The 12,627-nt window shown below is 43.2% G+C and overlaps 1 protein-coding gene across 1 annotated transcript in view; it reads left to right on the plus strand.

Moving 5' to 3' along the window:
- The first annotated feature begins 276 nt into the window (after nucleotides 1-276).
- Nucleotides 277-12,627, plus strand: part of GOLGA7B (golgin A7 family member B) — a 52,815-nt gene continuing 40,464 nt past the window's right edge. The window contains exon 1 of the mRNA XM_056531164.1: nucleotides 277-723. Coding sequence (XP_056387139.1) covers nucleotides 715-723 — 9 coding nt within the window. The 5' untranslated portion in view covers nucleotides 277-714. The remainder of the gene's footprint in view (nucleotides 724-12,627) is intronic.

Here is a 12,627-nt window from a genome sequence, read left to right on the forward strand (position 1 = left end):
TACATTAGTGCTGAATTACACTAGTACTGGATTACACTTTACACTAGTACTGAATTACACTTTACACTAGTACTGGATTGCACTTTACATTAGTACTGGATTACACTAGTACTGGATTACATGTTTCACTAGTACTGGATTGCATTTTGCTTTAGTCCTGGATTGCACTTTACACTAGTCCTTAGTATTTAGCAGGAGAAGCTTTGCAGCCTTTAGGTGCCCTGCTCCTTGGCAGCACAATAGGAGAGCTGACGTCTTGCCTAGGTGTCAGGATGGAGCCTTCAGTATCTCATGCTCCTCCCATCCATCCTCCAAGCTCAGCACAAGACGGTCACTAGCGGAGGAGCCGGGAGCCGTCCAGACGGATCAGCACCGGGGACAGCGGCCGCTAATAGAGGAGCCTCAGCCGCGTCAGCACCGGGGACAGCGGCCGCTAATAGAGAAGCCTCAGCCGCGTCAGCACCAGGGACAGCGGCCGCAGATCAGCCCCGGATCACTGCAACTTCCCGAGGATCCCGTGTAATCCCCCAGCACAAAGCCCTGTAAATCCCAGAGGTGTGAGCCATCTATAGACACTCAGGGGTCTCCTGCCCGGCCACTGACACAAAGTAAGCTCGGAGGAGGAGGGGGGCCGGAGGAAGAGGCTGCAGCTCACCCGGATCCTGTGCTGGGACCAGCAGCCTCCCCTGTCTGTGTCTTATCCCTGCACCAAACATGGCCGAGGTACAGTATGTCCCCCACCCCCAGCTCTATGCAGAAGCATCATGTCAGGCTGACAGCTAGAAAGCTTTGTCTTTTATGTGCTGGGGTGAAAGTTATTACTGCTTATTTGTTATAGATACATAGTTATGTTTATACTGGAATTGTGGGATAATATGTTAATGTAAACAGATAGCAACACTATAGCAAAGCATTTGTGCCTAGACCAGTGTTTCCTAACCAGGGTGCCTCCAGCTGTTGCAAAACTACAACTCCCAGCATGCCCGGACAGCCTTAGGCTGTCCGGGCATGCTGGGAATTGTAGTTTTGCACTGAAGGCAACTTTGGCTGTTTAGGCATGCTGGGAGTTGTAGTTTTGCAACAGCAGGAGGCAATTTTCGTTGTCGGAGCATGCTGGGAGTTGTAGTTTTGCAACAGCTTGAGGCAACTTGGGCTGTCCGGGAATGCTGGGAATTGTAGTTTTGCACTGAAGGCAAATTTGGCTGTTAAGGCATGCTGGGAGTTGTAGTTTTGCAAGAGCAGGAGGGAATTTTGGCCGTCGGAGCATGCTGGGAGTTGTAGTTTTGCAACAGCTGGAGGCAACTTGGGCTGTCCGGGCATGCTGGGAATTGTAGTTTTGCACTGGAGGAAACTTTGGCTGTAAAGGCATGCTGGGAGTTGTAGTTTTGCAACAACAGGAGGCAATTTTGGCTGTCAGAGCATGCTGGGAGTTGTAGTTTTGCAACAGCTGGAGGCGACTTTGGCTGTCCGGGCATGCTGGGAGTTATAATTTTGCAACATCTGGAGGTACACTGGCATCGAGAAGGATGTTTGGGCATGCTGGAAATTATAGTTTTGCACTGGAGGCAACTTTGTCTATAAGGGCATGCTGGGGGTTGTAGTTTTGCAACAGCTGAAGGCAGTTTTGGCTGTCGGAGCATGCTGGGAGTTGTAGTTTTGCAACAGCTGTAGTTACACTAGATGGGAAACACTGACATCGAGAAGGCTGTTTGGGCATGCTGGGAATTTTACTTTTGCAAAGCCGAAGGCAACTTTGGATGAGGGCATGCTGAGAGTTGTAGTTTTACTCCAGCTGGAGGCAACTTTGGCTGTCCGGGCATGCTGGGAGTTTTAGTTTTGCACTGGAGGCAACTTTGGCTGTTAAGGCATGCTTGGAGTTGTAGTTTTGCAACAGCTGGAGGTACACTGGCTGAGAAACACTGGCATTGAGAAGGCTGTTCGGGCATGCTGGGAATTGTAGCTTTGCACTGGAGGCAACGTTGGCTGTTAAGGCATGCTTGGAGTTGTAGTTTTGCAACAGCTGGAGGTACACTGGCTGGGAAACACTGGCATTGAGAAGGCTGTTCGGGCATGCTGGGAATTGTAGCTTTGCACTGGAGGCAACTTTGGCTGTTAGGGCATGCTGGGAGTTGTAGTTTTGCAGCAGCTGCAGGCGATTTGGGCTGTCAGAGCATGCTGGGAGTTGGTGTTTTGCAACAGCTGGAGACACAATGGCTGGGAAACACAGGCATGGAGAAGGCTGTTTGGGCATGCTGGGTTTTGTAGTTTTGCTCCAGCTGGAGGTAACTTTGGCTGTCCAGGCATGCTTGGAGTTGTAGTTTTGAAACAGCCGGCGGTAGACTAGTTGGGAAACACTGGTATTGAGATATTACAGTATTGTCCCAGATTTACTAAACTGATCTTTGTTTTGTTTTAGTTTTTTGAGTTTTCCAGACAGTGTTATCAATTTTATTCCTGATTTTGTATCAACCGACAATATCCGAAAGACACAACTGAGTTATTTGAAGACATCCATGTTTATTATAAATCATGAAAAAGAAAAAACAATTATTGTACTTCCTGCAAATATCCCATAAAAAGTATATACAGATGAGACATATTAAAAACAACGGGGACCTACACCACAAGCACGCATGGTGTTTTGCAGTTTTCTGACCAAGATTCATTTTTTTTTTATTTAAGTGACGTGATTGGCGCAATTTGGCACAAACTTGGCCCAGAATGGCACAACAGTACAGTGTAGTGCTTGTTTAATTGTTTTACATTAGTGACGCTATTTGCCGCACATTGGGCCTCATTTACTAAGGCTTTTCCCGGTAGATTTTGTAGGGTGTTTTGTGTTTCATGTGTCGAACAAATAAAAAAAATCGAAAAAACCCTACTAACTCTCCACTTTACTCAGAAAACCCTACAAAGGGTGTGACCATCAGGGAAAAGGGGAGTGTCTCCAAAGATATGATAAGATACTTACCTGCAGCCCGGCACGGTGTCCCTCTGAAGGTCCGCTTCCTTCTTGCGTGCTGGAGGTGGGCCCGCCAAGTGAATTTCAATATTTATGGGCACTGGTCACATGAGCGCTTAGTAGGTGCAAGTGCTCATGTGACCGGCGCCCATGAATATTCAAATTAACCCAGCGGGCCTGCCTCCTGTGCGCAATTCACCGAAGAAGGAAGAAGACCTTCAGAGGGACTGGGCACCGGGCTTTTGGTACGTATCTTAGAATAGACCCTGCATCGGTCTCCTGTTCACCCGCACTATAACCCAGTGTATTTGGTTTAGTGCGGGTGATCAGGATGACCATTTTCCAAGGTCAATGAGTTGAATTCCAAGGCTTGATTTCATTGTAAGATGATTTGTTAAATAAAAAAATAAAAAAAAAGGATGACCGTTTTCCTTTAAGGCCTCATTCACACTACACAATATCTGAGCTGAGAAATTCTGCTTGGAAATTCCATTGCAGTAGCCTCCCATTGTTTTCAATGGAATTCTGCTGCACCGCGCACACTGCGTAAATTTCCACCACGGAAATTAACGATTCCGGGCTCCGCTGAAAGTACGAACATGTTTGTTCTTTCGACAGAATTCTGTGCCTACTGCTTTGTCTTCAATGGGAACAGCGCATGTTCCCGTGGTCATATCGCTGATTAATTTAGATGGCGTCTGCTGGACACGGAATCTCTATCTCTGGTTGGAAATTCCATAGTGTGAATGGACCCTTAATAAATCTGACTGACTTTGAAAGGAAAACACTCTAATAAAACCTGACAATCTTAGTAAACCTGCTAAATCACTGCTTTAAGTTACAGGTCAGCTATGGGGTCGCCCTATTATATGCGGATTCTCACTAACACTGCTTTGTATGTGAATTGTTACATTGACATCAGAAATTGCAACCTGTCAGCTGCTGGGAATTGTCACTTTTCAGATTGCGTTGTCATGTACAGTATCTGGGTAAATTCTGCTTGAATGGAAACACAATGTACAGTAGTAAATGTCTGCAAAGGCCTGGAAGGCAGAAGAGGACATTGACTTGGTCTTATGCAGAGCCTGCAGTAGCTATGGCGCTGTGACTGATGGAATTGGGTTATAGCTTAGTAAGCATATTTATAATGGGCCATAAATCAGAATTGTATGTAGAACCGATATGTTCTGTGTTCTCTAAGCAAGTTTAGCTATGCTCTCTACTGAGAGTCCAAACATTTGCTCCCGGAACTGATTTCAGGGGTACACCGCTGCTAGATATCTTATCCCCTATCCAAAGGATAGGTGTAAGATGTCTGATCGTGGGGGTCCTGCTGCTAGGGCATCACGTTGGGTTCCTGCGGCAGTGGTTGTGATGTCACGGCCACGACCACGCCCCCTCATGCCATCATGCCCCGCTCCCTCCATTCATGTCTATGGGAGGGGGCGTGTCTGCTGACTCGCCCCCTCCATTAGACATGAATTGAGGGGGTGTGGCTGTGACATCACAATCACGGCCTCCGGCTCCCAGTGTTCTGAACAAAATGTTTAGAACTCTGGAGTACCCCTTTAATGGCCAGGGTTGTAAAAGTTAGGCTGGGTTCACACATAATATTTTCATCCATATTTTTAGCCAAACCAAGAGTTGAACCAGCAGAGACAGAAATAGATTTTTCCATTTTCTTCCGGTTTGCACCGTCCACCTCTTTGGTGCCCATATCCCGTTTGGAGGGGCCGTCTAATGCTGTCTAAATCAATGTATCCTAACAAAAGTTCTGGAATCTTTTCCGTGATCTTACTGAGTATTATTTTATTTTGTTCCTGCCCACTCTTTGGCTTCACATCAGATTCTTCTACATTCCTTGTGTTTTCTGTCGCCTTGTTTTTCTTGCAGTTTTCATTGAAATCCGCTTGTTTATTTGCAGGGATCGCTTTTGACTATTCAACAGCAGTACACGTTAAAGGGGTCTTTGAGGATTTTTTTGTTATTTAAATATGCTACAGGGGCTGTAAAATTAGTGTAGTTCATGATATAGTGTTTGTACCTGTGTGTGATAGTGATTTTTCTTTGATTCCGCAGTGGATTGTAGTTTCACCCTGGTTAGAAAACACTGGCCTATTGCATGGAAGGGAGCACAGGTGTGTTTCAATGGGTGAAGTGTGGAAGGGAGAAAAGTGACCTCACATTTACAAACAAAGAATCATTGGATGTGTAGTTGGAGGGAGGGAACTCCAACAGGAAATAGCCATTTCACAAAAAAAAAAAAATAAGCCCCTAGACAAGCATGAATCCTACCTAAGCATGTCCATTACTGTCTGGAGGGTAAGTACTAAAATCCCCTTATGGTGGGTAACCTTTAATTTTTGAAGACCTGTTAAAGGTTTTATACCACTACATAAAGTGTCGGTCTTAACACTTATTGATCTGGGGGGGTCTAACTTCTGAGATCCCACCAACCCCTAGAACAGTGTTTCCCAACCAGGGTACCTTTCAGGATTACAAAAACTTGGATGCTTACTTTTATAAACAGCGCCACCCCTGTCCACAGGTTGTGCCTGGTATTGCAGCTGAGCGAATGGGAATGAGCTGCAATTCCACACACATCCTGTGGTCTGGTGTGGCGCTGTTTATAGAAGAATGCAGTTTTTTGTAACCCGGCCGCCAATGCTACTTTACTGAAGGCTGTCTTAGTAAATTGCCTCCAATCCCCCACTAACACACAATATATTGATTTAGATAAAATACTACAATTAAAATGACATGCGCAAAATTGTTTTCATAGTAATTGTTGTATTTTATCTGAGGAAATAGGCCGTGCATCACTTACACATATGGGGGAAGATTCATCCAAACTTGTCCAGAGGAAAAGTCGACCAGTTGCCCATAGCAACCAATCAGATTGCTACTTTCATTTTTGAAAAGGCCTCTGAAAAATGAAAGAAGCGATCTGATTGGTTGCTATGGGCAACTCAGCAACTTTTCCTCAGCACAGATTTTGACTTTCCCCTATGGTTCTTGATACGGTCATATTGCACAATACATATATATATATATATATATATATATATATATATATATATATATATATATATATTTTTTTTTTTTTAACACTGTAGTTGCTGTAGTGAGTTTTTATTTATTTTAATTTTTTTTGCAGTACTACACATGGCCTGTAGATAGGAGTGGTGCTGTTTTTTGCTAGAAATAAGATGTGTTTTTCTAATCCTGGACAACCCCTTGAATTATTAAAGAAAACAAAAACCTGACGATTCCTTGAATTATAATAAAAAACTACAATTCCCAGCATGCCCGGACAGCCGTTGGCTGTCCGGGCATGCTGGGAGTTGTATTTTTTTTTTTTATTAGGATGCTGGATGTTTTAGTTTAGAAACATCTGGAGGTCCACAGTTTGGAGAGCACTGCTGTACGACATATGTTTTTAACATGTATATGTCTTTTTTTTGCTTTTAAAGCGTATCAAACATATATGTTCAATGAAAACAAAAACACAGTGTGAACCCGCCCTAATAAATATATCACTTTCCACTATAGATGGCATAACGCACATACTCCAGGCCTGACCTCTAATGCCGTCCATAGACATTGTTGTTATCAGCCCTGACTCCACCATTTATGTCCGGCTCGGTGAATAAACTTGTTATTTTAGTAGGCGGGGAAGGGAATAGGTGCCTGTTAGTCACTTCTGTCGCTGTTTATCCCTTAGGGGGGGGGGGGGTAAAGAATCGGCTCATTTAGGAAGAAACACAACCTGCAGGACATGTCTAGTGTGGGTGGGATAGATTGTCAATAAAGAGGATATTGACATTACAGAGGCCAAGTTTAATTCTGTTATACTGCAACATTATAAGACTTTCTAATGCATTTTGTTGAATCAAGATCTCTGCTTGCTTTTATTCACTATAAAAAAGCTTCACAGTTTGCTTCAAGAAATTGAAAATCTGTCCTGGTCTGTCCCGACGGGATATGAGGACGGGATATAAGGTTGAGATATGAGAATGGAATATGAGGAAGGTATAGGAGGACAGAATATGAGGTCGGGATATCAAAACAAGATCTAAGGTCAGGATATGAGAACAGGATCTGAGGTCGGGATATGAGGACCAGATATGAGGTCAGGATATGAGGACGAGGTATAAGGACAGGATATGAGGATGGGATATGTGATCAAGATATGAAGATGGGATATGAGATTGGGATATGAGGTCGGGATATGAGATTGGGATATGAGGTCGGGATATAAGATCGGAATATGAGATTGGGATATGAGGTCGGGATATGAGATTGGGATATGAGATTGGGATATGAGACCGGGATATGAGATTGGGATATGAGATTGGGATATGAGGTCGGGATATGAGATTGGGATATGAGATTGGGATATGAGACCGGGATATGAGATCGGGATATAAGATCGGGATATGAGGTTGGGATAAAAGGATGGGAAATGAGGACAGGATATGAGGACGGAATACATGGATGAGATATGAACACTGAATATGAGGATGGGATATGAGGTTTGGATATGAGGATGGGATATGAGGATGAGATATGAGCATGATATATGAGGATAGATATGAGAATGGGAAATGAGGACGGGATATGTGGATGAGATATGAACACTGAATATAAGGATGGGATATGAGGTTGTGAAATGGGGACTGGATGTGAGGGCAAGATATAAAATTGGGATATGAGGAGGATATTTGAGGTCAGAATATGAGGACGGGATATGTGAATGGGATATGAGGATGGGATATGAGGATGGGATATGATGTCGGGATATGAGGATGGGATATGAGGACGGAATATGAGGATGGGATATGAGGACGGGATATGATGTCGGGATATGAGGATGGGATATGTGAATGGGATATGAGGACAGGATATGAGGATGAGATGATGTCGGGATATGAGGGTAGGATATGATGACAGGATATGATGTCGGGATATGAGGATGAGATGATGTCGGGATATGAGGGTGGGATATGATGACAGGATATGATGTCGGGATATGAGGATGAGATGATGTCGGGATATGAGGGTGGGATATGATGACAGGATATGATGTCGGGATATGAGGATGAGATGATGTCGGGATATGAGGGTGGGATATGATGACAGGATATGATGTCGGGATATGAGGATGAGATGATGTCGGGATATGAGGGTGGGATATGATGACAGGATATGATGTCGGGATATGAGGGTGGGATATAAGGACGAGATATGAGATCGAGATTTGAAGTAGGAAGATTGGGCAATGCCGGGTACTCTCCTAGTATTGGATGAAAAATCAATAGCGGATGACACTCAGATACAATGCTGCAAGGGCACAACTGAGAATAAACATGGGACGCTCGTCTGGATCCCGTTCAGCAGATGTTGTCCCCTGTTTTATCCCCCGCTTATGAGTACGTCTATCTGATAAAACCTGTGCAATTCTAATATGAAGTAATATTTCCCTGCACTCCGTGATGATGAATACTTAAGTCATAGCCTAGGGCGGATGAGCAGTAATATCTCTTTCTGTCAGATGTTGTTTATCTACAGGAATCACATTGCATCTATCTCATTTGTCTTCTATAGCCTCCAGGAAACATCAGCCAAGCAGCATGTGTATGGAAAAGATTTGAAATATCAGACATTTAGGGAGTATTTCAAGTCCAACAGAAATAAAACTTGCTCATATAAAGCCAACTACAATCCTGAAAAATCCATTATCCTGAAAATAAGATGATCAAGGGTTATCTGGCTGCAGAGACCCTCGCTGATCAGCCAAAATTTTTGGAGTAACTTGGTAGCAACTATTTAATCTAAGGGGGAAAGAAGAATTACATGGGGTTGACTGAAATCAGCATGCTGGATCATTGTTTCCCAACCAGCTGTTGCAAATCTACAACTCCCAGCATGGCTGTCCAGCCATGCTGGGAGTTGTAGTTTTGCAACTGCTGACTCCTCCAGAAAACCTTTTTTCTATGTGTTTTTTTCACTTTAATGAATAGGTTTTTCTCTAAAGTCCCATGCATTTGTGTGGGATGTCCGATACATCATATTACTTTTGGGCTGCAGAGATTGCCCAGGACTTTTAAACATCCTGTTGCCAAACTATTGCAATGATAAAGTATAATTTAACTATCCGAACAGGATATGCTTGGGATGTGACATTATATGATGGGATATGAGGACAGGATATAACTAAGCTGTTGCAAAACTACATCTCCCAACATGCCCCAAGCTGTTGCAAAACTGCATCTCCCAGCATGTCCGAGCATGCTGTAAGTTATAGTTTTGCAACTGCTGGGTCCTTAAGAGAATAAGACCCTTTTTTTTTTTTCAAAGTGTTTTTTTGCTTTACTGGATAGATTTTTTTTTTCTGAAGTCTTATGCAAGTCTCTGGGAGGTCCAGTACATCTCCTGGGCTGCAGAGATTGCCCGGAACTTTTTTTTAAAATTTGTTTTATTGGAACAGTAAAAAACCACTTGTTTACAGAAGCCAGAGCAGCAATACAAAGGCAGTAAATACAGGGAAAATACAGCAAAACGTGTATACCAATGTACACAAATAATCATTCTCATTGTAGACTTGTAGAGACTATGCAGGATAGTCCGGCATCAACATTAAAAGAGAACATAAAACAGATTGCCCAGGACTTTTAAACATCCTGCTGCCGGACCAATGTGAAGATAAAGTATGATTTAACTGTGCAAACAGGATAGACCTGGGATATGACCCATATGATGGGATATGAGGACAGGATATGACTCAGCCTTTGCTAAACTTCATCTCCTTGCATGCCTGGACAGCCTTTGGCTGTCCGATCATGCTGGGAGTTGTAGTTTTTCAACTGCTGGGTCCATCAGAGAATAAGACCCTTTTTTCTAAGTGTATTTTTTTTTTCTTTAATGGTTAGATTTTTCTCTGAAGTCTCATGCAAGTCTATGGGATGTCCAATACATCTCCTGATCATATTACTCTTGGGCTGAGGAGATTGGCCAGTTTTTTTTTAAACATTCTGCTGCCAGACCAATGTGATGATAAAGTATTATTTAACTGTCCAGACGGGATATGAGGACAGGATATGCCTGGGAAATGACCCATATGATGGGATATGAGGACAGGGTATGCACGGGCTATGACCCATCTGTTGGGACTTGTAGTTTTGCAACTGCTGGGTCCTCCAGAGAACAAGTTCCATATTTTTCTAAGTGTTTTTTTTACTTTAATGGAGACTCCAACTATTAATTCACAATTTGTAAATGTGGAGTTGTTCTACATTAAGAAGAACAAAAATATTTTAAGGTAGTGTATCCGAATTGTCGCGTATTAATAGCATTTATGAATCATTCTCAGAACACACAATAATGTCAGCAAATAAATCTAATGTGGGTGATAGTGGAGGAAAGGGAAACTACTGCTATTTTGGTGATGTGAGTGGGAGGACATGTATTCAGTGCAGAATTATATATTGCAAGTGGAAAAGGGCTTCAATTCATTCCCGTGACTCATTATACTGGTGAGAAAAGGCTGAAATGTTAACAGCGACTCATTGGAAATTATTATTAGAAGCTTCTTTGTGCTCATTCAGAAGTTCGGTAAATATGGCGCGGGCTGCGGGGCTCGCTGCTTTTCACTGCCTCTTCATAGCAAGTCTTGGCGTATCAGCTACTGTCCCATTCTGCCTGTTATATATATAAAAAAAAATCTACTTACCTCCTGCCACTCCCCCAGGGTGCCTCATTTGTCCTGCTACGGTCCTTAGTGCGCTCCACTTCCTGGTTCCTTCTACTCAATACGTCACATTGCAGCTTAGCCAATCACTGTCCGATAAGTGTCTGATCGCGGAGGGTCTGACTGCTGGAACGCCCCCGCGCGATCTCCTGCCCAGTGCGTGGGTCTCTAGCGGCATCCTCTCCATTTGTTTCTATGGGAGCATGGGAGAGATCTGAGAGGCGTACTCAGGCATCCCTAATGCTCCCTTAGAAATTAATGGAGAACTGGGGCGCCGGTCAGGAGATCTATCTTGTTTTTCGCCGGACAACCCCTTTAAAGGCAAGCCTGTCTGGTCCATTCCCACAGAAGAACTTTTGTGGGACGAATTGCTGAAAAAGTTATTTCTGTATATATAGTGCCTAAGCCAACCTGTGCCCACCATCAAAAGAGTATGTGATCATCAGAACTGGATCATGGAAGAAGAGGGCCTGGCCTGGGCAATGTTACCGTGACACATGTCATCTACTTAAAGGGGTACTCCAGTGGAAAACATTTTTTTTTAATCAACTGGTGCCAGAAAGTTAAGATTTGTAAATCACTTTTTTTTTTTTTTAATTCTTAATCTTTCCAGTACTTATAAACTGCTGTATGCTCTAGAGGAAGTTATTTTCTTTTTTAATTTATTTTCTACCTGACCACAGTGCTCTCTGCTGTCACTATAGCAAACCTCTCCTGCTCTGGACAATTCCTGATATGGACAGAGGTGTCAGCAGAGAGCACTGTGGTAAGACAGAAAATAAATTCAACAACTTCATCTGTAATATTCACCAGCTGATAAGTACTGGAAGGATTAAGATTGTTAAATAGAAGTAATTAACAAATCTGTTTAACGTTCTGGCACCAGTTGTTTAAAAATAATAATAATAATAATAATGTTTTTCACGGGAGTACCCCTTTAACAATATGTATCAGTTCTAAGGTGCTGTAACATCTACCCTTGATAAGTGTTGCTTTGTTTCTTATCTCTATATATAGTTTTCCATTGTATGTATGATCACTATACATGACTCCTTTGGTACCCACCCTCCGTGCTTTATCTGCTGGAAAAGCCGTGTTTATGAAGCACGAGCCCAATATGCCGTACGTCAGGCTGTTGTAGTATTTCTAATTGCTCACCCCATACTCCCCAGTCCTCCAGGACGCCATCCAGTTTCTCCATGTGCTCACATTGTGGGATCTGGCATTGATGATGGGAGTGATGCTCAACACAAGTTACTAATTAGCTGATCAGTCTGACGAGTTCTGGCAAAAAAAAAAAAAACCACCAGCTATAAATAGGAAGATTATCACTGGCGGTAACCAGCAGGGGGCCGGGAGCGTGAGCTGTGTGTGGCCTAAGCCACTTCTGTCACATTGATAGAGTTGAGCTACAATAGACAACGTAGTCCACAGACACGAGTGACGCTCTTTTATTTTCCGAATCTCAGTTGTAGCACATCTTAGAACCCTGTATTGCCCTGTAAGTGAATAAATAGATTAACCCCATGGTGTTACAATTTCTCTAGTCAATAAGGAGTACTCTCAGACACTTAGATTGTCGACATTGATTGGGCAGTGCATTTGTAGGGAGCCACTCCGGTGACTTAGGGAGTGGTAGCGTCCAATTCCCACATTTCATACATTTCCAGGAGGAACGGGACAGTGTTGAATTCTACATCTTATTTCATAGTCTGCCTACCTAAATCTTGTGGAAGGGAAAAGCAACAATGACGCTCTTGTCCACAAATCCCAACCTCATATCCCGTCCTCATATCTCAACCTCATATGCCGTCCTTATATCCCTTCCTCATATCCTGACCTCATATCCCGTACATATTCACAGTCCTCATATCCCATCCTAATTCATATTCCATCCTGCTATCCCATCCTCATA

Source organism: Hyla sarda, chromosome 7 (genome assembly GCF_029499605.1).
Source record: "Hyla sarda isolate aHylSar1 chromosome 7, aHylSar1.hap1, whole genome shotgun sequence".
Lineage (NCBI taxonomy): Eukaryota > Metazoa > Chordata > Amphibia > Anura > Hylidae > Hyla > Hyla sarda.